The 26,928-nt window shown below is 39.9% G+C and overlaps 2 protein-coding genes across 3 annotated transcripts in view; one reads left to right on the forward strand and one right to left on the reverse strand.

Moving 5' to 3' along the window:
* LOC147181436 (ras-related protein Rab-26-like) overlaps positions 1-19,131 on the forward strand; it is a 40,052-nt gene extending 20,921 nt beyond the window's left edge. Inside the window, exons 4-9 of one of the 2 annotated variants that reach the window (XR_015096633.1) lie at positions 1,048-1,114; positions 1,394-1,446; positions 14,782-14,847; positions 16,099-16,256; positions 18,364-18,440; positions 18,519-18,589. Coding sequence is in view for 1 of the 2 variants with exons in the window: in XM_086090674.1 (XP_085946800.1) it covers positions 1,048-1,114; positions 1,394-1,446; positions 14,782-14,847; positions 16,200-16,256; positions 18,364-18,440; positions 18,519-18,618 (420 nt within the window). In the remaining variant the exon portion in view is untranslated. Of the gene's footprint in view, positions 1-1,047; positions 1,115-1,393; positions 1,447-14,781; positions 14,848-16,098; positions 16,257-18,363; positions 18,441-18,518 lie in introns of both variants that reach the window. The other variant, XM_086090674.1, reaches the window with a different exon arrangement.
* Positions 19,132-19,574: 443 nt separating this feature from the next.
* Positions 19,575-26,776, reverse strand: LOC147181437 (arf-GAP with dual PH domain-containing protein 1-like). Its single transcript, XM_086074980.1, has 11 exons — positions 26,552-26,776; positions 25,890-26,020; positions 25,638-25,729; positions 25,024-25,106; positions 23,283-23,395; positions 22,379-22,525; positions 21,749-21,832; positions 21,561-21,623; positions 21,423-21,494; positions 21,128-21,356; positions 19,575-20,304 (listed from the first exon to the last, which is right to left on the reverse strand). Exons 1-11 carry the CDS (start codon positions 26,640-26,642, stop codon positions 20,276-20,278), a joined length of 1,134 nt encoding a protein of 377 aa, XP_085931106.1. The 5' UTR covers positions 26,643-26,776; the 3' UTR covers positions 19,575-20,275.
* Positions 26,777-26,928: the final 152 nt, after the last annotated feature.

Here is a 26,928-nt window from a genome sequence, read left to right on the forward strand (position 1 = left end):
CCATATCCACCCATGGAAATTAATGGAATGTCAGTAATCTGTTCCAGACGCTTTCTAAAAAAGCACTTAATTTTTATTTTTAAGCACCAGTATAATACAGTCATGCAGACAAAAAAGAAGAGTTTCACAACTACTGTAAGAGACCCAGAAGGCTTCAGTAATATTAGTCATTTTTCATTTAGGATAAATCATATATGCATGTGAATATTGCCAGTGTACATGAGGTCTTTGTGATCCAATATTTGCTGTTTCAAGTGTTATAACACGTCACATACTGTAGATGCTACTCGTTAGCCGCTCCATGCTGTTTCCCATTAAGCGTTAGTATTAAGCTAGCGTATCTCGGTCATTGCTCTTTACTCAAAGTTCCCTAAAGATAATTAATGGGGTTAATTTCCCCTCTTTTATAGCACACTGCCACTCTTTCGGATGACTTCACGCCATTGTTGTACATGCTCAACATTTTCAGCAGCAAGTCATTAACTGAATTATATTGTTTGGTGGCTGAAGCAGGACTGTACATGATGTGTGTGTGGGCGAGCGCTCTGTTATGCACTTTAATTGGCTCTCCATCACTTCAGAAAGAGAGTTGTTGTTTTTTTCACCCCCTCGTTTTAATTTTCCGTCGTGTTAACAGCACGTCCCGTGGGCGTGGACAACCTTGAATAGGGAGCGAACAAATACAAATAAATACTGTACTGTATGTATGATTACAGCAGAGGGAAGGAACATTAGTCTAACTCTGACACTTTCTAATACACATTTTTTTGATTCACTTCTGTGACACTGGACATTTCATTCACTTTTGGTACAGTAACATAATGAAAAAAATAATAATAATAATCGCTGCTACACAATCTAGCAACTAAATGACGTCACTGTAGATTTGAGCATTTTCACCAATTTCAACGGCAAATGAGCAATTTCACTCGCTGCACTTTTCGTATGCTTATCATCAATTGAATCTCAATGCAGACTGCACCAACAGAAAAGTCCATTTAGGGTCGACAGAAAGCTTCCTTATCATTCTCCTCACTGTCTCTGCAGATTTGGGACACGGCCGGCCAGGAGAGGTTCCGCAGTGTCACCCACGCTTACTACCGAGACGCCCACGGTGAGACGAAATTGCCGTGTGTTTGGTTTTGATAGACTTTGAGACATTCTGTAATGAATTCCTCATTTTCGTCCTGGTGCCCAAATAAAGTAGAAAAGTTACATAAAAGTTAATTCCCTGATCTGTTAATATTAATACTATTTGGAATTTTCCATTTCAAAGCATTTTATAGTGACTATAAGGTTCATGTTTCCAATAATAGCACATATATATTTTATTTAAATGTAAAGGGACTTTATTATTAATCATCTCTATTTTATTGGCACATCTGTGTTTTAGCTTTGCTTCTGCTCTATGACGTCACCAACAAAACATCCTTTGACAACATTCAGGTGAGTTGATTTTCTATCACCATGACAGTGATCACGCCGCTCTAAACACTTGTGATATTGCTCAAAGAAGTATGTCCAGGATTTGCTCATGTGAGTGGCAGAAAAGTTACACAAATATGAAAAAAATTAATTTATTGTAACAAAAATATTTGAACTACAGTGGTTGACAAAAATGACAAAATCTTGGCAAAATATTGGAAAAAGTCTATAATACACAAAAATCGAACTAAAATAAAAATAAAACATACAAAAATGACATTAGATGACAACAAATATGAACGATTTAAAAAAATTATTGGATAAAATACTAAACAAATACAAACATATGAAAGGAAAAAAGCATGAATACATAATACAAAAAATAATTAATAGAATATAAATAAATAAATACTGAAAATAAATAAATATGAAATTATTTTCAATACTATTCTCAATTACAGTTTTGTCAAATACTTCAAAAAGAACATTTTATTACAACGTTTATTGTGACTGTGACTGAAAATAAAATATTTGGATTACTTTTTTTAAATCTAAAAACAAATGGAAAAAATGTGAAAAGTATTTGACAAAATAACAAAATATTGGAAAAATATTACAACAAAAGTAAAAACATTTTGAAAATACATTGTATAAGATTACACATACTGTTACCACTGAAATTTAGCATGTGTTCATTCCGTTCGTGAGGCGGGTGACAAACGCATTCCATGATGAACAATGAAGTAATAAGAGCCAAAAGCATTCATTACGGCCGGGTATTTGATTTCCTTCATAATAAGAAGACAGATTGGGTGCATATACAACAGAATGACTGTATCGAACCTTTGGACTTTTTGGACTGTTTTGCCCTTTGGATTTTTGTCATTACATTTATATCTATCATATAAATTGCACTAAAAGCTGTTAAACCTTGTGTCACATCATCATCTACACAGTCTATATTTGTCATGTTTGGGGCTCTGGTTTTGGTTGGGGGTCTCGATTGGTCCTGGGTGTGGTCCTGCCCTTCCTCGGGTTGACCAATCCGGGCCCTCAGCCACTTGTGCCTGGCCCCAGGTGTGTCTAGTCACCTCGTTAGTGTGTGTGTATTTAGTTCCCTGGTTGTGGTCAGTCGTTGTGGGATCATTGTTCTGTCTGTTACTTTGATTTTGGATCCTTTCAGATCTTTGTTTATTTAATACTAACCAGTACCCCGGTTAGTGTTTTTTGTCAAATAAAGTATGTCAGTATAACCTGCATTCCTGCCGTGGTTCTCCTGCCTCCCTGCATTTGGGTCCTCCACTACGCACCGTGACAGACCCGTAACAATATTAGTACAGACTCTAGTTATTAGTCTCTCTTATGGAATGAGCATATAAATCAATCAAGGAGTAATGAACTGTTCGACTTTTGGGTCCATCTCTCTAAGGCACTGACAAATACTCAAAAATAATGGGAAAGTCAAGGACAATCGAAGAAGGAGAAATGCAACTGCAGATTCCGAGATCTTTAACAGCACTTCGCCACTATGAATGTAGTGTACATTCTCCCACGTGTTTGTTTAGGAAATATTGTTATGGCTCTATGAAACCAAGGTTGAACCGTTTGCTCATAATTCCAAAAGGTTTGCTTACCTATGATGTGCTATCACTGTCAAAACAAACCACATTGAACTGAGGAAATCTGAAACCATGTCCACACAAAAATAGCTTCTTTCCTCCCAAAAATCTCGTACACACGGAAACGTTCCAAGACATGCGTGTGTCCACAAGAAAATGGCTGTAATGTATCTGCCACGTCTGAGGTGGCGCTGTAGTGCAGCCACAGGAATTCACCGGAAAACAGAAGAAGAAGCCATATCATAAAAGAAGAAGAGGAATCAGCAATGAAGAGTTGGTGCAACGACTTTCCATATATAAAATATCAGTAGATGTGTGCATTACAACAGGACTATGGGAGAACAGGACCAACAAAAGAACACAGGGATGTATTATTTTAGAGAAAATATCATTCACGTGGCACTGACGGTGCTGGAAGACAAACGTAGTTGCAAGATACTTCCAACAATACTTATTTGACGCTATAAGTTCCAAACGATCCACACTTTTCAAACTTTTTGTGTTTCACTGGTCACACACACACAATCAATATACCTTTTTTCACAAAACCCGTAAGGTATAAGTGATCGTTGTGTGTTCAGTCCTTCACCTTTGCCAATGTGGAAACTAGCATTGTACAAGAAAACTCCATCATGAAAAAAAGAATGAAGAAAGGGTACATACACATTTTTCCATGACAAACTCATCAAAAAGGGGGCCGTCTGAAACGCTTCGTGTGCGTGTATGTCGCCAAAGGTCAGAAAACTTTCATGAATGGCCACTGTAGTGTGTGCTAAAAGGAGCTACGATTGGAAGCTAGCATAATAAGGCAAGTGAACGCTTCTTCTTTGAACACAAGAACATTACAGTCAGCGAAATTCACCCGCACATCTCTACGTCTTGTGTCCAATTCAACTTCTGAAAATATAAAAACAATTAATCGCCACAGTATTTTGGATTATATTGGCATTCAGCCTTCCTCCCCATAGACGCTAAACTAGGACCAATCGCCACCAAAATTGACATGCACATCTCTAACGTCACATCACCCTCTTAAAATAGCAATATGATTGGTTTGTTTACGATTGGTCATAGTTTTCTCAAATTAAACCATGTACGTCTACCCATACAGAGGAGGCACATGTTAAAATAGTTTGAATGTATGGCATCTTGTATCTGAGTATCAAGTATCTTGAGGTCGGGCTGAGTGTCCTCTTTTTTAGGAAATTAAAATATGATCACCCTGCGATACGTTGTACAAGCGCCTGCCGACACACAAATTTGTAATTGGTGTGTGCGTCTCAATTTGCGACTGCCTGCCTACCCAAACCTAGAACTCACTGCACGTCACTGATAAACACATGCATTAATTAGCCTGCCCCCTCAGATGCTCGTCTCCACAGAGGTGGCACTCATTCTCTAAATGAGCAGCACCAACTCCATCGGTTTCCAAACAAAACAAAAAAATGCAAATTACATGTGACTAACTCTAAGAAAAAACAACAACTCTAACAGCAATGTTGTCAATTACCAACTGAAGCAAATGAGTCAATGCTGCAATCTGTCTGTTGTTTTGGGTTTTTTTTACTTTATGTGCAGCTTTTCTTAAATATTTTTCTAGCACAAAAACATATATTCTAAATACAAAGACTCAATTGCTCCCTCACTGGACTGTCAGGGGTATTCCTGAGAACTTTGCGGAAACATCAAAGGGTTGTGGTCCGTATATACGTTTTCAGTCTTTTTCTTTTTTTTTACTGTGTGGAACCTGAGGTTGTTAATTGTTGTCCTTGTTTTTTTATATATTTTTTGTCTAGTGTGGCATTATGGATTTCCCTTTTTTGTTGTATTTTGTATGTGGGACTCCTCGCAGACAAGATGTTGCATCTCAAGTGGTTACTTAAATAAATTATAACATCCACGCTCTGCAAAGAGTGGGAGTCTGGTTTGGTTATTTTGCAGACAATGAAACAGAACTGGGATTTGTTGGGCTCGGCCATTTTATTTATTTTTATCATCTTGTCCACTTTTCTTATCAAAGACCATTTCGCAGGGTTGACCCTTTTTGCACGTTTCAATGGATTTGCATCCCTGATCAATATGTCCCAGAACGTTTATCTTGGACAGAACATCTAAAATACTCTTAAACTCATTCAAGAGAATCGCTATGTCCCTTCCTTTCGATCAAAGTCAACAAAGGCAAGAATATTGAATCTTTGTAATCGATTATCCTGAGTGATTATCTTGCGGTGTGTCCAGAGTGACTTTTCATGCCCGATCACTTTCCACTTTCATTGAGGTACGTAGCAGCTCTCATGCATACGTTTGAGTTACTCCCAACAGCTCTGATTCGTCCAGTCATCAAAATCCTTTACATGCCGAGATTTACACCAACGTTCAAACAAACTCTGTTGCTTTTGTGCAAACTCTACATGACATTTTCTAACCCTTATAAACTGCTGTTTATAAGCCTCTGGCATCATTTCATCATAATGTTTACATTCCGCAACAGACAAAGAAGCTTAACACTCTGAGCTTTTCCTACCAACACACTTCGGAGAAACAACAGGCTTAACTCCACAGACCATTTTAATGTTTCAACCGCCCGCTCGATAAGTACAAAATATTCATCCACCTCTTTGTGGTTCCTTTCTGCTATTACGAGCGAGCTCAAACTCTTTGGACCCAAGTGGTTGGATCAACTTGAGTCGTAGTTCTTCAAGCTCAGGTTCCTTTATCTTATCCTTTCTTTAGATTTCCTTCATTTTTTATTTTTTGACCTTTCTTCTATTTCTTTCAGACTTAGCACAGTTTTCTGCTTAAACTACTTTTATCGTATTTGAATGCAAATCTACACATACTCCTTCAAAGTACGTAGCTCGTTAGATGAGCCGCACACGTCACTGGGGACGATCAGTATGTAACTTACAGATCCATATGCACGTTAGGTTCACATTTAAAGCGTGACATATATGTGAGGGCTCATGGGTGGGTGTGTCAGAAGCCTAGACGGTAGAATCGCTGCACCTTGAACGTACTGTTTGCGAGAAAGGCGCGTAAGATATTGAATGGGAGCAGCAAGACAAAGAGAAACAAAAACAACTCAAATTAAAACAACAAAAGGTTAGAACAGTTTTTCGTGGCAAATGGACTCGGCTATTAGAGATGAAAGGTCGAAGGCAGTGTTTTTGACAGTGGTTAGTAAGAAGAATCACACACTGCTAATGGACCTGCGTGCACCCGAGAAGCCCACCGAAAAGAAATTGCCTGGCCTCATCAAGCTCCTGCAAGACAAACTTAATTGCAGAAAGATACAAGTTCAAAACAAGAAATCAGCGAGATAATCCGTCTACGAGTGCGTATATGGCTAACTTAAGGAAGCTAGCAGCAACCTGACACTGGCTACATCATATGACATGGGGCTCGCTTATGAAGTAGCTAAACAAAATGCGCAGCAGTGGTCACAAAAGCCATTCAAAGCTAATGTCATCTCCAAGACGAAGGCTACAAAAAAAAAAAAAAGGAGCGAGGGAGACCATGTTATAGGTGTGCTGGTCACGGACATGGACCAGCCAATTTTTTTTTTTTTTTTTTTAAGAGCTCAGTATTGTTCATTCGGAAATGTCATCATCATTGCTCTTTTTTTTTTTTTTTTTTTTTTTTTTTTAATATATATATATATATATATATATATATATATATACATACATACATATATATATATATATATATATATATATATATATATATATATACACATATACATACATATATACATTTTTTTTTGTGTGTGTGGGTGAGTATGTGTATGTGCGTGCGTGCGTGCGTGCGTGTGTGTATTTGTTAGCTCACCAGAAAACCTATTAGAAAAAAATCTCATACCGTTCACCTAAATCGAACACCAGGAGACCCGAGGGGACCGAAGAAAACCAAGGAAGGTGAAATCCAGCACCGACCAGACACCCCCCACCAGAACTCCTCCCCAGCCCAAGAAACATCCAGACCCCAACAAATCCAAAAAACATAAAATCAGGGAGGCCTCAAGAGACCAAAGGAGAGACCGAGAAAAGGAAGGAAGGACAGACGAAGCCGCGTGAGATCCGCAGACACCAGCCTCCACCGATTCAATAACCTGAGGAGGAAACAGATTGTGTCTGAGTTTCGGTAGATGCTGGTGTGGTGGATCTGGCATGCATGAAAATCTCCACCAAAGAGGGGAGCCGTCGACCACCGCCGGAACAGAGCAAGCGCAACACCTCAGGGCCCCCCAGGCCGCGGCAGCGCCAAAGGACGACCCCCGGGCCCCGCCAGGGCCACCGGCCGGAGAGCAAACCCAGGAGCAGGAGCGCCCCCCGCCCCAACACGGCCCGCGCCCCCGGCCCAACGCAGCAGGACGGGGCACTGCAGGCCCACCAGGCACCCCACCGGCCCCCAACCCCCGCCCCCCCACGACCCCCCGCCCCCCATCCACCCCCGCCACCCACCCCAACCCAGCCCCAGCCGCCCCCAATCCCCCAGACACCCCCCACCCGCAACCCCCACCACCGCCCCCCCCCCCCAACAAAGCCGCCCCCCCCGACCAACCGGCACCCCCCCAACCCCCGACCCCCAGCCCCAGGGGGGGGGGGGGGTGGCGACACGGACATGGACCAGCCAATTGTCGATTCAAAGATACAGAGTGTCACACATGCAAAAAGAAGGGACAGTTTGCCGATCCTCACAGGGAAGCAAAAAGGAAAAGATCCACAGACCAAATGGACGAAACACCTAGATGTTGGAGACAAGCCGCGTGGTAAAGAAAAAGGGAGCAAGACCGGGACCGAAGCAGCTGTGTCAGTAATTTCAGAAAAGTTGTACAAACAGGGAAGCAAAAAGAAAAAGGATCCACAGACCAAATGGACGAAACACCTAGATCAGGGGTGCTCAAGTTCGGTCCTCGAGAACCCCTATCCAGCCTCGTTTCCATGTTTCCCTCCTGCAGCACAGCTGAATCTAATGATCAGCTAATCAGCAAGCTTTGCAGAAGCCTGATAACGATCCTGATCATGAATCAGGTGTGTTAGTGGAGAGAAACATGGAAAACAGGCTGGATAGGGGCTCTCGAGGACCGAACTTGAGCACCCCTGACCTATATGTTGGAGAGAAGCCGCGTGATGAAGAAAAAGGGAGCAAGACCGGGACCAGGAGCACCAGGACGTCGGTTCTTCGCCCTCCCGACATCGACTCAGATGTACAACTTTATTTTGTATATCTAAGGGTCAATGAAAAACGTATAAAAATGGAAGTTGATGCAGGAGCAGTTGTGTCAGTATTTTTGGAAAGGTTGTACAAACGCAGATTCAGGAAGCAGAAATGAATGCCTACTAACTGTGTGTTGAGAACCTACAGTAAGCAGTCACTACAACTGAGACGGAGTATCTCTGTTATGGTGAAATGCAATGGAGTCTCCCGGGTACTTAAACTGCTCGTGGCCAAGGGAAATGGTCCAGCCTTATTGGAAGAGACTGGATGAAAAAACGAAAACTGAATTGGTCTTCTCCTCCGTGAGTCATCACCTTATCGTGGTAGAGGGGTTTGTGTGTCCCAATGAACCTAGGAGCTAAGTTGTCTGGGGCTTCATGCCCCTGGTAGGGTCACCCATGGCAAACAGGTCCTAGGTGAGGGATCAGACAGAACATGGCTCAAAAAGACCGCTATGATGAACGTCAATTTTATTTTTAATAATTACATTTTTCGTTGTTCACGAGGCTGAATAAAACAAGGAAACGCAACCACTTTCTTCTTCTTCACACTGTAAAAGGTGAATTCAGTTTAAAATTCCTCCTTGCAGTTGAAAATGTCCAAACAGTGAGAGCAAACCAAAATCGGAGTCATTATCGCACTTTATAATCCTGGATGGTCTCTGGAACAAATAGGCTGTGGTGGGCTAAAACATTTGAATGGGCACTGTATATAGCAATGTCCCTCAAAATACAGTATAAAAGAGACCGTGGGAGGCGCAGATTGGCTATTCATCATTCTTTTGGGCACACATTCAGTGTGCAACAGTGAGGAGCAACAAGCAGCGACTCTCAAATACCACTACAGTCATCTTCTTCCCTCATGCCCTCTTTGTATCAATGCGGACGATCAATGAATTATGAACTATTCAGTATTTTCTTATTATTCTTTTGTGACAGAAGGCATCGAGATTCCTATGTAGATGATTACGCTTTGTTCTTATTATTCTTCGGCCATTTTGAGAGATTTCCTGCACTCAAAACTGCTTTTTTGAAAGTTCAGCCCCCGAGTCCAGTTTCACTTAGCAACGTGAAATTTGGTAGTCACGTCTATTATGAGCCGACCCGCCTAAACATTTCAAGAAGCCATGCCCGAAAAGACACAGGAAGTCTTCCATTTTGGTTTGAAGAGTCTACTAACTCTTGTTAACTCCTTGACCGCCAAAAACGTTTAATAACGTTTAGTAAAATCCAAATGAGTGCCGCCAAAGACGTTAAAAGACGTTCACTATGTTTTTTTTTGTTTTTTGGGGGGAAACGGGTGGAGGAAAGCCTTGGCAAGATGTGCTGAAAGTATCAAGCAGATCGAGTTAGTATAATGACTATTTTTGGGCACTAGATGGCAGCGATGACTCTCTTTGGACAAGTTCGGGTAGGCGTCAGTAGAAGACGTGAGGCGGAGCTAGAGTGTTGAGGGGAGAATGGCTGAGGAGGCGATAATGGCGACCGGTTGCAAGCAGCTCACGCTTGAGCATTTTTTTCAAAGACGAAAAGCATCGACCAATGCTAAAGAGCACATTGATGATGATGATGGTGACTCCGAGGTTGACGCCGAAGTTGGAAGCGTTGACGCGGCGGCTTCGATCACGTCGTAAAGCCTCACCGGCTAGCGATGCTAACGGCAGAAAACGAGCACTTCTGCACAGGCGGACGATGAAGAGTACCCCGAGTCCAATGCATATTCATCGGAGGAGTGGGTACAGTCTGATCACGGAGAAGACACTGGTTCTGGACTACGATGCAACCATGAATGGAGTGGATAAGATGGATCAGAACATCTCTTACCACCCGATATAGGAACCGAAGGACATGAGGAAGCCAGACGTAACACCAGGTCACCGTATCATGATCCTGAGAGTAGACTTGATGACAACATGGCCAAACACACACTGCAGTATATACCTGCTACTCCCCGGAAAAAAAGGCCGGCAAGAAAGTGCACGCGAAGGGGCAATCGCAGTGAAACTAATCTGTGGTGCAAATCCTGCTGCGTCCCCTTGCACGCAGGGGAGTTTTACACAATAAACCACACAAAAAGAAAAACTGTGTAGTTGAAACATCCACACAATTGTAAATAGTACCACAGTTGCACACATTTGTAAATCGTTTGCCAAATTGTTTTGTCAAATTGTTACACTGTTGAATGTAAATACATTTATTTTGCTATCAAAAACACTTTTTCATTGTTGGCGGTAGTGTTTTACAAAAGTAAAGCACTGTTTAGATGTTTGTGGCATCATTCATGGGAAAAAAAAGGTGTCAAATTCACTAGAGTGCATGAAATAATATCGTTTCGCTAAAAGCTTGATTTCTCCGTATTTTGGTCCAAAACAGAGCATTTGGGTGAAACTAACCTATTTTCTATTGTTGATTACTGAAAAATGGAATAAGGTAGAAACTAACTTTTTTTTTCTGATGAAAGATGAGAGTTCAATCTTTCATTTGGTAAAATGTTCTGTGGACCTTGAAAGATCAGTCAAAATGCTTAAATCAGCTGGCACCCACATGTTCTCTTTTCTGAAAATGCTTGGCAGTCAAAGAGTTAACAGCTACCGTAATGTACACTGCTGAAATAGTAGAAAGCAAAAACCTAAATCCAAACGGCCTTTTTAATAACCTTCTAAAACTTTATTTACCTTTTCTAGCCTAAAATTAATTGGATTCTGTAGAAAAATGAAGGAAGACTGCGAGTGAACTCTTATTATGCACGAGTGCAGATTTTCAAAGCCCATCAGTCATCCAGACACGCGTCACACACTTTGCCAGCGCCTGCAAATCTGCTTACAAAGCTGTCAGTGTTCTTTTTGTTGTTCTTTTTGATGATGCCTTGCACAAGAAAACGTTAATGATAGGCCTGGGTTTTAAAAAATCGATATATCGATATCAAATCGATATTCCTTTTCATAGCCCAATATGAGGAGGCCAGTGTTTTTGCCACTTTATTTACACAGTGCTGTGGTTGTAATCGATTTCAATTATTCTTTATTGTTTTGATTAGGTCATGTTCAGTAAAACATACATGTTTAATGTAACTGCATTGGATTTTAAATGTATATATGGGGGGGGGGGGGGGTCATACTAATGCACCAAGTAAGAGCAAGAAGTTTCTACTATTTGCGGCATTGGTACTTCTGAGAATGTCTTACGTAAAATTGGTACTGCATGAAATCCTTAACTGAATCTAAAATCAATGTGAATCGTGAATAGAGTCAAATCGATTTTGGAAATCTGAGTGAATACCCAGCCCTAGTTAATGAACTTTTTAATACATAAAATGCTGCTTAGCGCCACAAAAGAAGGCAACACATTCCACAGAAATCCACCACTTACAGAAGTCGGAAGTCCTTAGCATATACGCCATAGTTTTTAGATGGTAGTTTCAAATAGGAATACGTCCCGATCACACTTTCTTGGAGTCCGAGTCACCTCATTTTGAGATCGGCTGATTCAGAGTGCCGATCCGATAGCTCGGCATTTTGTGAAGAAGAATTTTTTAAATTAATATATAAAAAAATTAAATAAACAAAACTACCCCAACACCTTTTATATAGTGAGTGGACAGTGGTTAAACTAAGTAAAACATTTAAACCCTCTTTTATTGGCACATTTATGAGTTACTCAAAGGGCTATTATTAACCAGTGTATTAATTTTGCACAAGAGCTTTGTTTTTGAGAACCTACTGTAGCCATTTTAAAGCATGCTACGTAACACAAATTGATGGGTTAACCTAATGTTGTTTTACTTTAGGAAGAAAATATATGTGCGTGAAAAAAAGCCAATTTCACAACAAACAAAAGGCTGCATTTGAAGAGTGAGCAAGCGAAATGTATTTAATCTTACCATATCCTGACATTGGGTCTGGACTTGCACCAGGCTACACTGCCGGCCCGGGCGGGATTGCGATAGGATAGGCTAGGTGAGGCGCCGGGCTCCCTTCGAAGGGCATCCGGAGTCGTTGGCGCGGGCGCCGCAGCTGAATTCGCAGGGAGGAAACGAAGCGCGCCCACTGCTGGATCCTCGGGGATGGCACGAAGCACGTGCAGTCGCCAGGGCCTAATGGCGGCGGGGCTGACCAGCTGCCCGTCAGTGAAGTGCAGCGCAGCAGTGGGGAAGCTACACATCTACTGTATATCCTTTCCGCCACACGAAATACTCACTTTGCACCGCTTTCCACATTAAAGATAACTTATCATTTACTTCCAAATACCTCAGTGCTATATTCTAGTTTAGCGCCGCTGCTCGATGGCATTAATAGTATCACCGTAGCAAAGTGACGCCATGCCGCACGCTAAACTGTGTGGAAAAATGAAGTTTCACTCCATATTTAATAAAAAGTTATAAAAATAACCTCATATATTTATCCGAGTCCTGAATCGGGAGACAACGTCCGATTCCGAGTCAGCAACCACGTGATCGAGCCCGATTTCCGATCACGTGATCGGATCGGGACATCCCTAGTTTCAAACCCTTCGTGTCATTTTTACTGCGGTAAATGACTTGAGAGGCAGGTTATATTTAACAACAAACGCAACCAACTGCAATCTAACAATTTGCTATCGTAGCCGACTACTGAACAGGTTTACCATTTACAATTGTTAGACCTTTACGAGCAGATCAGGGATGAAAAGTCACTGTGGGCATACTCCACACCATAGGATATTCCCTCAGAATCATCTTTTAAAAAGATCCAACATTCTGGCCTTTGCTGGCTTTGATTGGATGGGAAGGAAAATTCTCAAATCCATCAGTATGTGTCCTACCCCACATAAGTATAATGTTTATAGATTGGACTGCACATTTTGTTCCAGCCAGGCCACAGTGTGAATATTTTGTCTATCAAATAGCGTCACTCTGTCGCGGCGCTTCAAACTCCTCTCATGGGAGAAGTCCTACTTTTTCTTCCAGCTCCTGTGGGTGACATCAGCCTTTTTCTTCCCCAGAAGCAAACGTCTCTCGTGTCTTCCTCCCTCTAATACTGTGATCAAAGCTTTCAGTCATTCTCAGCCAATCCCTTAGATAGATGTGGAACACAGGTGACGTGACACGATACTCAGCTAATGTTCTGATTTCAGGTTGGGTTTTTTTTAGTTTTACAAAATGTTCTTTTTTTTTTTACAAAATAAGATGCCAAATGCTTTAGAGAAGCTTGGGTGTTTAAAATGGGAAACATAGCAAATCCAACAAAGAGTCCAATTGCCTCAATAAAATGTTTGCGGATTATCTGCTCAAACATTAAGACTAAACACAATTTTTAGCAAACACATTGGTATATTTATTAAACTTGTGACAGTACGCTAAAAATGACCTGGGCAATGATGTAATTAGGCAAACGATACGAGAACTCCTCTGTGGTCCTTGTAGTCTTTAACAGAATCAATTTTCAACCCACTTCCTTTTGGATATTTCTATTATTTGCTCTTTTTGGTTCGTTTAACTGAACATTTGTCAACAGTGTTGCTCTTGAATAAAACATGAGCTCAAGCTAGTCACTTGAGCCAAGTCACAGATAAATATTGTAATTACTTGGAAACATCATTTTAATTCCCAATTACCATTTTAGCTCGTCGTAATCGTATCGTGTATTTCCGTGTCATTTATATTCAATACATTTCTCTTGCAAAAAGTCATTCTGTTCTGCTGACACTATGCACTCGGAGTGCTATTTGTTTTCATTTAACTTACATTAAAGCAAACATCATCACTCACCCACAACAGCTTGATAATAGTTATCATGGAATCAATGGCGGCATATATATGAAGTGAGCCGAGGAAGATGCGAGCGTGTGCTATAAACAGCTCAATGATCTCATTACAAGCCACGTGGCATCAGCATAGATGAGAGAAGCTGTCAATTCAAAGAGATTCGGTTCACGCTGAGGAGATGCCGTGATGCTAAATGGAAGGTTGGGGAGGAGCCAATATCACAGCCAATCAGCCCCCAGGCCTCGGTTAGCTCCTCCCACTGCCTCTAATTCCAACCCTACTTTTGATTTAGCTTTTTTTTTTTGACTCACAAACAAAGATCTCCAATTAAGTTGTTGGTGTTTTTTATGCTCCCCTGATCAACCATCCATTGTAAACCTTTGCCCTGCACTGGCGGCAGTGTCATCTCACCTGTTCATTTAACATGCCCTTTGGCCGGAGGTGACCTGTGCAGAATCCAGACAGCACGGCATCGCCGGGTTTAATTAAGCTTAGAGTTTTTGTCGAGGTGCACAAACGGCTCTGCAAGCACTGCCAAACACAAGCCAGATTGATCGCTGGCCCGCCTGTTTGGAATGGACATAATAAGAATGATGCTGTTATGAGAGGCATTTAATTAATGGGTCAATTCAAGGCAGGGTTCTAAGTTATGGATATGGTTTTAAGCCAGGGTTGGGGTCGTTTTTTCCAAACATGTTTTCTTTCTGAAACTTTTCAAAAAAGGCACATAAAGACGGTGACATACATGTACCGTACTCTTTTGTTTCCTCTCCAGGCTTGGCTGACTGAGATCCACGAGTACGCACAACAGGATGTGGTGCTCATGCTGCTCGGGAACAAGGCAAGAATCTAAACATACATGACTTGAGCTACCTCAATGACTCTATGAAATGACATTAAACATTTTTTTTTTCAGTGATTGTGGAATAAAGTATTTACAATCTATTAGTACGACGGCGTATTGGGGCCACGTATAAATATATATTTTCTAGAGAGTGGGGGCAATATTTTGAGAGAGAAAAAACGCGTACATTTGTGAGAAAAAAAACTTACGAGAAATACACATAGCATACTACTCGGATCTTTGTGCCAATACTTTTCGGTCGGGTTTTCAAATAAGGAGATAGTAATTGCTCTAGCAGAGATGAACTATATGATGTTAAATTTGCAAGTGTTTGGGTACCGTCAGCGACGAAAGACGCCTCGCACTGCGAAGGTCCACACCCTGAGATCAAGCATTTAAGTTAATTTGTTAAAATGTATATTTACTTGTACATTTATGTTTTCAGAATTATTATTTACACATGGGGTATTTTTTTTTGTACAAGTAGCTAAATTGATGTGTCGAATCTGCTGCTCTCCGTCATTCACTTGCATTTACCTAATGTATGCTAGCTTCTGATTGGTCAGTGTTTGTCAGCTGATAGGGGATCAGGAAGTGTGGTCGCTCTAGCTGCCATGTATGACGAGTAAAGTTTAAATTAAGAATGAATCCGTCTCCATCCTGCCTTTTCATTTTATAAACAGTGTTCCATTAACCACCAATGAATCCTCACATTAGACTATAGCTACGCTACGTGTATTTCTCATAAGTTTCCAAGGTTTTTTTCCGCAAATCTACCATTTTATAAAGTTGCCACTTTATAAAGTCGTAAATTAAGAGTTTTTTTCTCACAAATTTGCCACTTTATAATGTACGCAAATGTACAAGTTTTTATTCTCGGAATATTGCCCCCATCCTCTAAAAACTCTATATTTATACATGGCCCTAATACACCGCCGTATATTAGTATAGGCAATTGTTTATATTTTTAGAATGTGTGCGTTACTCATTCTTATTCGATTTTATCTTATCCGTGTGGGATTACTGTATTCCCAAATGTTTTATCCATTTCTAGCACAGACACACACCTCCCACCAACTCTGTCAGCGCACCAACTCATTTGCAAATATCACTGATTACACATCACGTTGTTATTTTGCATGCCTCCCTCACAGCAGAGCAGAACAGATGGTTGACCAACCTCCCTGTCGGCCCTTAAATTAGCATCCCGACAACTACTTAAACTCACTATTACCTGGATGCCAACAGCAGCCGCGATGTAAACTGTGGACAAAAGAGCAAGCGGCTCTGCACAGCTGGCGGGTGCGCATATGTGGACTCGCTAGTGACGTCCGTGTTGTCTTCGCCAGGCGGATGCCACTCATGAGCGGGTGGTGAAGAGAGAGGACGGCGAGAGGCTTGCAAAGGTGAGGGATTTGCTAGCCATCTTCCCTAAAAAGTCATGACTCAATTAACTCATTCACTGCCATTGACGGCTATAAACCTCAAAAATTCATTTGAACTATTTCTATTAGTTAAAAAAAAAATCCACTTCTGTTAACAAGAGTATGAAAATGGACATTTAGAACAGATATAACATTTGTGATTAATCGTGCGTTAACTAGTGAAGTCATGCAATTAATTATAATTTGAAAAAAATAATCGCCTGACGAGATGATTATTACAAATTAGGGGTGTCAGGCGATTACATTTTTTACTCGTAATTAATCGCATGACTTTAATAGTTAACTCACAATTAATCACACATTTTATATCTGTTCTAAATGTACAATAAATAAAATCAAGGTTTTCATACTCTTGTTAACAAAAGTAGTTTTTTTTTTTTAACTAATAGAAATAGTTCAAATGATTTTTTTACGTCTTTAACCGTCAATGGCAGTGAATGAGTTACACAGGGGGTTAAAGTTTGGGCTAGAATTCCAAATAAGGGTTAAGGCTTCAAAGATTAGGGTTCCAATTAAAAGGTTAGTGTTTCAATTTGGAGTTGGGATTTCAAGTTAAAGTTTGAGTTTTATATAATACACACTGGTCTTCAATTATCAGCAAGTTAGGGTTGGGGTTCCAATTAAGGCTTACGGTATGCATTTTTTGGTGGTCAGGATTTTAAGATAGGACAAGGGTCACCTATAACAGACGACCTCGAATAAACATACTACAGTTACTGTAATAGCGATGGGCGAATGGGTGGTATCGTATACAGCCCGTACCCGGCCTTACTTCAAAGTATCGGTACCAGCTGGCCTCTTTTAGTTGTTTGCAATAAATTTCATGTAGTCTTAAGGAAAAATGCTAGATTTGGATATATTGGTCTTTCTTTAAAAATATGCCTTATTGTTTTTTGTGTGAAATGTTAAGTATCAAAAGTATTAGTGGTATCCGTATCGGTGTGAGTACTCATACTGGTAACGGTGTGAAAAAAAGTGGAATCAAACATCCCTAATTGTTAATCATGTTTTTTACATTTTAAATGAAACAAGATAATAAAATATAAAATGCGATGAGAAATTATACAATATAAATATGTATAATTAAAGTTTTCCTTTCGAATAGACACCTTAACACTATTCCATCCATCCTTTAACTAAACTACTTATCCTCATAAGGGTTGCGGGTCGCGGCAGTGCTGGAACCGATCCCAGCTGTGTTCGGGCGGTACGCGGGGAACACCCTGAACTGGTTGCCAGCCCGTAAACAATGATTGCTTTCTTTTATTTCTTTGGAATAAAGATGTAAAAATATACTAGAATATGTTTACATATTGTAAAATATACTTTTAAATCCATCAAATCCATGATTTATACAACTAAAAACTTTCAAATGCAATAAATTGATGGAGTTTAACCACCTAAAATATTGTACAAAGCCTATCGTGAAATTTTACCAGTCAATATAGAAACCAAATTTATAAAAAAGGAAAGTGAGTAGAAATTAAGAGGAACAGACATTTTTTCCAAACCTAAACATAGAACAAAACAAAAAGAACGATGTATTTCAACTCAAGGTGTCAGTCTGTGGAACAATCTGGATTGTAAAACTAAATCTTCTCAGTCTATTTGTATTTTTTTTAAATGTATAAAAGCACAATTATAGAAAAAATAAATATAGCACAAGGACACACAGTTGAATAATTTTGAAATATTTTGTAGAATTGTTATACTGAAAGTGTCTTGACCGCTTGCTGTCACTCATTTTGTGTTGTTTTTTTTCTTTCTTTTTTGTGTTGATCAGGGGCAGACAAAACAAGTGTTACTTCTTTCTGTCCCTTTTCTTTTCTTTTACTTTACTTTGAATTTGAATATTGCTTTATAATGTCTTTTTTCTTTTACAAATGACTGAAATTTATTGAATTGAATTGAAAAGAGTCCCCCGCCCCCAATAGATACCTTAACTTCTGCAAATAAACTCTTTTTTTTTTTTTCATCTCCGCATGTTCTACCTGCATGGCGTAGCTAGACAACCAATTAAAACTGTGTTTTACTTTTTTTATATGTGTGTGTTTGCTTTATGATGCAGGAGTTTGGGGTTCCCTTCATGGAGACCAGTGCCAGGTCTGGTCTCAATGTTGAGTTGGCCTTCACTGCTGCGGCCAAGTAATGTGTCATACATGCATCCTTATTAAATGTAAATTGCAAAATATCCATAATGTTTATATTTTTCTTCTGTCGCAGGGAGTTGAAGCATCGTTCTGGGAAGGATCCCTGTGAGAACTTCAAGTTACAGGAATTTGTGAACAATGAGGTTAAGAGCGCTAGCTGCTGCAGATCCTAAAAGCATCTAAGCCCTGAAATGATGTATTTTACGTTAACAGAGAAAAACAGACTTTAGAAGGATATGATTTATATTACTATCATGTATGACATCTTTATACATATATTTGGCAAAGGGTGTAAATACTGCATGAAAAAATGCAGTATTCCGATAATGAAGACAGACTACTGAATGTTTACAATGTTGAGTATTAAAACAACAAGGTTGTGTATATTTCTGTGTAAATGTTGTATTTCATATCTCGTTGGTGGGTTGTGTTCATTTATGTATTTAATTGGTCGTGTTTTTCATAATGTAAATTGAGTAGTAGTGTGAACCACATTTGCAATAATATTCTGTTGAATTATTTGGCAGTGTCAAGACTTCTGTATAATGTTTGCCTGCATCATACAAAATATGAATATAATAATAGTCCATTTCAGTTTCTGTTAGTGTTTGCTGTTCACTCTGGTGTTTTGGAGTGGGTTTTTTTCAGTGTGTAACTAAGGTTGTACAATAAAAATCAGAAGACAAGACTGTAATTGTATTATGTATTATTCTTAACTCATTCACTGCCATTGACGGCTATAGACGTCAAAAATTCATTTGAACTATTTCTATTCGTTTAACATTTTTTACTACTTTTGTTAACAACAGTATGAAAACCTAGATTTGTTTTTATTGTACATTTAGAAGAGATATAAAATGTGTGATTAATTGTGAGTTAACTAGTGAAGTCATGCGATAATCATTAATAAAAATTAAACATAAACATTAATTACAAAAAAATGTAATCGCCTGACGCCCCGAATTTTTAATAATCTTTTCTTTAAAAAAAGAAAAGATTATTAAAAATTAGGAGCGTCAGGCGATTCAATTTTTTTGTAATTAATGTTAATTAAGGTTTTCATACTAAACAACAACAAAAACTTAACAAAAGTGGGGAAAAAAGTTAAACTAATAGAAATAGTTCTAATGAATTTTTGACATCTATAGCCGTCAATGGCAGTGAATGAGTTAATGGAGAACTTTGAAACATTGTGTACAGTCGTTTTTATAAGGGTTGGAGAACTCATTTGGATAAATTGGGACCCAAATTATTAAATTATCCTTTCTCTTACCACCCCACCACAACAAATAAACATAACCAATTATGTGCCTTCCTTCTTCCCATCGGGTAAAAGAAACTGCTAGCAACTGTAATATAGCTCCGTTTAGTTCAAAAGCACTCATTAATGAGTGCATGATAACGACATTAGCGTTAATAGATTTACACAAATAGAGTAAATCATTTACCACCATGACCATAACTTGCCAAAGTCTGAGAACATTTGAAACCTGTCCGTTGTCTCCCCCTACTGGAAAAAAATGAATACATGACATGCAGTACAAAACTGTTACACTGATTACAAGATTTATAATTTTTTAGTAATTATCCTGGCATTAGATAGTAGAATCCAAGTAGCAAGTAAGTAAACAGTAATGACCTTGTGCATGACGTGTTGCATTGAACTTGCCAGAAATGTGAAACCGCTTGTTCTCACTTGCGCATTCCTCTTGCTCATACTGTAGTGTGAGTCAAGTATGACAGAGAAAAATTGCTTGTTTGGCACATCCTCTAGTTCTCATCCTCATGAGAACTAGAGGTTCACAGGTCCTTCTTCAAACAGCTACATAGTCACGGTTTGTGCTTAAAATAGGCCTCCACTGCAAAATAGAGGGGGGGTCACACAAAGAGGAAAATACATGCATAATGTTGACAAAACAATGGGCACACTTCAAAGATGAACTTAATGATTGCTACTACATTTATTATATAGGAGACAGACGGGTGAGAATGTTTAAGCGTTTTTTTTCACTGCATGCAAGTGGAGCATGGCAGCAGTTCTCCTTGCTGTAAACATAACACGAAAGGCCTTTTCACACTGCACTTGGTTTTGGTGTTCAGTGCAGGGACAACGGCGTTCCGGTGCAAGCTTGCCTATATTTGGATTGCTTAGCTGCCTACCAGGATGCATTGATGCTTTTTTCCGTGGTTGGTCTATTGCATTTAGCACTCTGAAAGCACTCTGCCGACCGCTTTCCTATTGGATGTGACATCTGACACAGAAACGCTGCTCCCAAACTGAACATTCTTCAACTCAAGGCACGGGAACATGACATTTGTTAGGTTTGAGAATCATGAGAAGATCTATAAGTCTGAAGAAGGTATTCCCGAAATGACTGAATTAAATCAACTTCACAAGTTCAGTTTAGCTCAGAATGTTTTGAAAATGTAGCTCCCAAAGCAAGTTTTACTTAGCCAGGTGAAAGTCCTGTATGTTGATCATAAGTAGACCAACTTCAAGATCTCATGTCCGTCATTTTCTTATGATAATTGCATGTGAGCAGAGCATAGCACACAAAACTCTCATAACTCCGCAAGAGAAATTAACGATTGCCTAATAAACCTAAATCAATCTAAAATAAAGTTAATGTATTCAGAAGAACTTAAGAATGAGGCGACGGTGCAGCTGGAGATTGAACGTACCTGCATACTCTTGAGGTAGCATAGGTTGGTTGACGACCGTCTGAAACGCCGCGATCCAGTCCGTTCGATCCTGTTCGCTCTCGCACACAAAAAGGAACTCCCTGTCTGGCGTGGCTATGGTGATCCCAAACTGCCAGTGGGAGCTCTGAACGCCCAACGGAAGGCCCGGTAGGACGCTGTAGCCATTTTCCTTACTGCCGATGAACACTTCGCCTCGTGCGTAGGCATCCTTGTAAAGCAGGGAGTCACATTACCGGACATGCAGCTGACAGGAAGCCCATTGTCGAGGACCCACCAGTGGATCTTTGAAGTACATGAGCCTCCTATCATCCATGGAGAACCATCTCTTCTTAAAACCCTCTGTGTGCTGTCATGAGATAAGCATGATGACTCGTCAATGTCAACTCCATACTTTGGACTAGACTGACATCACCTTGGGACCCGTCTTCTCCATGTAGCCCTGTTTTACATAGTTCCTCGTTACCTTGGGCAACAACTGGAAAAACAGCAAGCAAGTTAATCCTTTAGATGCTCCAAACTTGTACAGCGTTTAGAGCGTTTGACGGCATGGGATTGATGTTTTTAATAACACAAAGTGTTTGTGTTGCGGTAGTGACTTACATCAGCTGTGGGAGCTCCAGGGAAGGCCACCTGCAGGTAGTGTAATCTGGCTGCTCGGATGGCATTGAACCAGTCCACCATTTCCTTCAGAAAAGGACACAATGGTTGTGCAATTCAATCATACCTGCTGGATAAAGGCATGAAGCCAATTTCACTTAGCAAAATTAAATTGTGTAAATCATGAGTAGACCTACAAGTCTAGCAAACTGATTCCCGAATAGACACAAGGAAGTCGGCCATTTCAATTTGAAGCGCCCATTCTACAGTCATTTTCCAGGTGCTCTCAAAAGTTGATCAACTCTACACACTGTAAGCCTGCCATGTTGTTTTTTGTTTTTTGTTTTTTGAAGAGAGCTCAGAGAGCTTCATTCGGTAACTTCACCGATTTGACATGTCATCATCATTGCTCTCTTTTTTTGCTTCTTTTTTTTTTTTAGCCTGCCATTTTGATTCGAAGCATCCATTATGGCCATTTTCAGAGTCATTTTGTTCCATTGTTACCAAATTTGAATTACGTACTCCAGTTTGGTAACTTGCTATAAAATGCAAAACTTGATCAAAGTCATTTATATGCGCCAACCCTGGCAACAATGACCATAAAATCGCATTGAGTTCTACATCATCACACACCTTGCCATCCTCGTGGTAAACAAAGATATTGCGAGTGCTGTTGTCCTTCAAGTAGGTTATCTGAAGGCTGTGAGCTGTGCCAATTTTAGCTGGCTGGAAGGTAGCGTTCACCGTACCGATGCTCATTATTGCTTTCGGCTCTTTCCCCTGTACAAAGAAATCATTTTTAAAAATTGCATTTGTTGAACATGAATGCATAGTTATTAGGAGTGTTCTGATTTTATGCTGCCTATTCCGATACAATCATCCATGAGTGATATCAGTGGGTACCAATTTTAATATAGATCATATAGCGACACAGTTTTCAGTTTTAGAGCTGCTCGCCACTAGCTAGCATTTTAATAATCGATTCATCTGTTTTTTTTCAATCTATCACATGCGCAAACATATATTATGATTCAATTACTGGTTTGGCCTGTAACATGTGCAGCATTTAGGAAAGGAAGAGGGGACTCAGGCTAGTCTCTAGTTGGCTGCAGGTTACAAAACACAAGCTGCTGGTGATCTGTTTTGTGATCAGCAATGAAAGTACGACATATGCCGATCGTGTACTTTTCCCTGGAAGTGAGTCGATCACAATCAGTGGCCAATCGATTGATGCGCAACTAATAATTGAATTTATACCATAGCCGAATTTGTACTCTTTGGGTGGAGTTCATTCGCTAAACCAGCAGCGCTGTGTGTCTCAACAAACACACGTACACGATTTACACTCTGACATCCAATACAAGAGCTGTATTTAAAAATAAAATCTATTCTAATCGCATAATGCTCAGTTTTGATACAAATATGTTTATTACGTGGTTCGGGTACAATACCGAGATGTATTTCCAATATTTGTCCCTTCTTGTCTTATCAAATAATCTAATACAAGAAAGCCATATTGTGTATTGTCAGCACTCACATCCTGCTTGTTGAAATACTTGAGCACACCCTCTTGTTCGGACAGGATGAATTTTCGGCTGAGGTACTGCTCGTTGTCTCGGCCTCGTTTCCATAGAAACCCTTCCCGGTAGCCTGCCACATGATGACAAGACAGACCAAATTATCGGATCAACTTTTTATACAAAGACACTTTCTTTCCCCTTCATATTAACAATTGAGCTTCAACTCATTGTATGTCCTCAATGAAATTAACCGTACACTTGTTATTCTCCTATTTGTTTCCAACAGTCAGTGTGAACAAACTAGAAATTGCACTGCAGGAAGATGTGGTTTATCATTGCCAAACACACACGCTTACACCATAAATGCACACACAGACACGCACACCCACGCACAACGGAATAAAAAGACAAAACCAACGCTGTCATGGCTGCAATGCAATGCTGCAAGTGATCACAATATTAGTCAGAAATTATAACGTACTTCCCCTGAAAGTGCATATATAAAGGAAGCCTTTTCATCGAGAGTCTTTTAAGGCAACATGCAGCAAACAGTGGAGGATTTAGCATTTGAACCACTGAAATACAGCATACAAAATGGTGCTATAGCCTAGTAGTGGGATGTCGAATTATTCAACAATGCGAATACAAAAGCGGTCCGTTCTTCCTCGCAGCCACATTGCTGAACAGCACAACAACACAAGGCGCTATTGACAGGGGGACACCCACTCTGAGGAAGAGTGCTGATCGTTATGCACAGACTGGTTCAGATTGCTGCAAGGTACAAAAGTATTGGGACACCCGGCCATGACACATACTGGAAGTGTACATGGAAGAAAATAAAGCCTAGATATATGCAGATTCTCTTTTGAGACGTCTGTTTTTGCTTTGACTTGCAAGCAGTAATTTGAGTGCTGTATGCTGGCAAATGGCAATGAAATCAATTCAACTCTAGAGATAGACCGATATGTTTTTTCCAGCTCCAGGATGGGAGGTTCTCAATCCTGTTATATATATGTTATTTATATATATATATATATATATATATATATAATTTTATTTCCTTCCTTCCTTGAAAACTTCTTGGGTGGTGGCCAGTTTACTTGGGTGGCCCGCCCAAGTGTTAACACGGTGTGGGAAACACTGTATATTTTATACAACCACGTAACTTTGCTTTAGACAAGTTCATTTAGCTTAATGCTAACAAACAATGCAAAACATCACGACTGGCTAACAAAACACGTTATGTTACACTTGAAGCAAGGGTTATTTAAACACAAACACATGTATGCAGATAAAGATACTCACATGCGTACTGCTATTGTATACTATATTCTTTATCCTCTGTGAAGAAAAACTAGTAGTACGGCTTAATGAGGACTCGGAGTGACCTTCTACATGTATATTTGTGTGTCTATATTATGTGTGTACACATTCATGTTTTTTGGGGAGGTTAAAACAAATTAATGGTATAATGGCATGAATGACTTTGACCCAAAAACAAATTAATAAACTTTAATTTCAATTCCTGAAACCTGAATCTACACGTGTCATTATGACTTGATTATCATCACTGAGTAAAAACAAGCGGGCAGTACTTTGATTTTGCTTCAACATAATGATTTGCATTTCTCTAACCATTTCTGGTCCACATAAGCAAAAACACACACACACAAAAGTGTACGTCTTTAAATAACGGGGCGATTGAAGAGGATGATTTTGCGGCATGTGTATACTGTGAGTGGCATGTTGAGTACTTACCTGCTGAGTAGGACTCCTGCGTCCCCCGAGGCATGAACTCCTTCCTCTCGTACTTGGCGCGAATCCACTGCTCCCGCAAGAGCCTGCCGAACAACAATTGTTTTGTTTCTAACAACAGATAAGGATTGTAATTTCATTCAAAGCTTTGACTTTACTCTGTACTTATTACATGTAGTGGTGCCAACTTGTGAGTTTTTCAAGATACAAATTGTTTGATTTTTGGAGTATAGTGCACATGTAGACAGACAATTTAACAATACTCACAGACATATACTCTTTATCTTTTACACACAAAAAAAAGACTAATATAACTGGGTCCGTTGTGAGACTCTTCTTCATCTGTGGCTCTATATTTGTATTATACTGACCCCAGGTGGCCAAAACGCGCACATAAGTCTGGTCTGGGCAACAAATAAACTTATATCTCAAAGCACCATTTATTATAAATACAAATAAATATATCTCAGTAAAATTTCTTTAAAATGTTCAATTTTACAGTGTCTTGCAGTATCTGCACCTCAAATTTGTCAATATGCGTGTTTGTCTCTAGCAACAGAGTGCTTTTGTATGCATAAGTCTACCTGCCATTGCCAAAAGTGTGGGCTGTCACTTACGCACAGTCTTTGTGAGTTGGCTGGTAGTAGAAAGTGGGAACCGTCTGCTCGTATTTAGCCTTGGCCACGTGGTTCCCCAACGTGTCCATCAACTGCAAAAGGGAAGGAAGAGAAATGTGATGTTTGTCAGTGATATGTTATCAATGTGTATGCATGCTGCTTTGTGGTGACACACTTGCAGAGGAGCTGTTATTTATTTTAAACACACACACACACAATAATAAAAAACAAAACAAAAACATAAGCATTCACCTCCAACTGTGCTGTGGTCCATGGATCCAGCAGGAGAGACTTGACTTTGCTGATTTGCGCGATGTTCCTGTGAAGGCCTGAGCAGCTGTGGCACACAAACACACCCAGCGTATACGATGCCCACTCTGGATCTACAACACACACACACACCACAATTTTGTGTCATCTAGTCTAGATTATTCCGATTTAATATCAATATGGCAAAATCAGTTGATCTTAGAAGTACCCCTGCAAAGTACCAAAATTGCCACTAATCAAAATGGCAGTCTTGCTCTACTGTATACCAGTGGTTCTTTACCTTGTTGGAGGTACTAATCCCACCCGTTTTGCTTCTACGCACATTCACCGAATTTATTGAAATTTATAGAAAATGAGGTTCAAGCACAATTTTTGAGCTGAATTTGGAAGGAACTGTGTCAAAAATGACCCTAAAATGGCACAACTGAACGTAACTAACACGAAAAGTACTGTTAAAACGGCATAATTATTTAAAAATACACTATATTAGGTTTTTCTTACATCTTTGTAAATTTATCATGACACTGCCGGTATCTCTTGCAAAATATACTATAATATTGTAGGTGTATTTTTTTATGTTAGTATGTAGAAAGAGTAACAAAATTGTTAAAATAACATCTTAATAATCTCCCACTGCAGTCTACCTGCCGCTCCGCAGTCGGCGCAGTTTCTATTTCCGGGTTTGTCCAAAAGTTCCATCAGCCTCTTTCTGCTGTTTTCCCGCTCTGAAAACATCCTCACGACGACTCTGCCCGCCGGGTTACAATGTCAAACTCCCGAACGACAAGAAGACGTCGCCGCACACGATGCACGGAGAAAGGGAAGTGCGACGACAAGCAGCGACAGCTATGAAAGGTTTTATTGTCAGTTTGGAGAGAATGGCGAGAGTGAGTGGGTGGAGAGACCCCTAGCGTCATTGTCGTGTATTGCATCGACTCGGCAGGCGTCTCCGTTTTACGAGTTTCTACGATGGCGGCGTAACGAGAATTTGTATGCAAGCCGAAAAGCCGATGTAAATGTT

This window comes from Leptonotus elevatus, chromosome 1 (genome assembly GCF_054856555.1).
Source record: "Leptonotus elevatus isolate MCC_2025b chromosome 1, RoL_Lele_1.0, whole genome shotgun sequence".
NCBI classification, from domain to species: Eukaryota; Metazoa; Chordata; class Actinopteri; order Syngnathiformes; family Syngnathidae; genus Leptonotus; species Leptonotus elevatus.

Excerpts from the sequence above, each read along its gene's own strand:
- LOC147181437 (XM_086074980.1), bottom strand. The coding sequence starts at position 26,642 with ATGTTTTCAGAGCGGGAAAACAGCAGAAAGAGGCTGATGGAACTTTTG. Across the intron at positions 22,526-23,282 it reads AGTATTTCAACAAGCAGGAT|GGGAAAGAGCCGAAAGCAAT; the intron begins GTGAGTGCTGAC and ends TTCTTTGTACAG. Across the intron at positions 21,624-21,748 it reads CTGGAGCTCCCACAGCTGAT|TTGTTGCCCAAGGTAACGAG; the intron begins GTAAGTCACTAC and ends CTGTTTTTCCAG.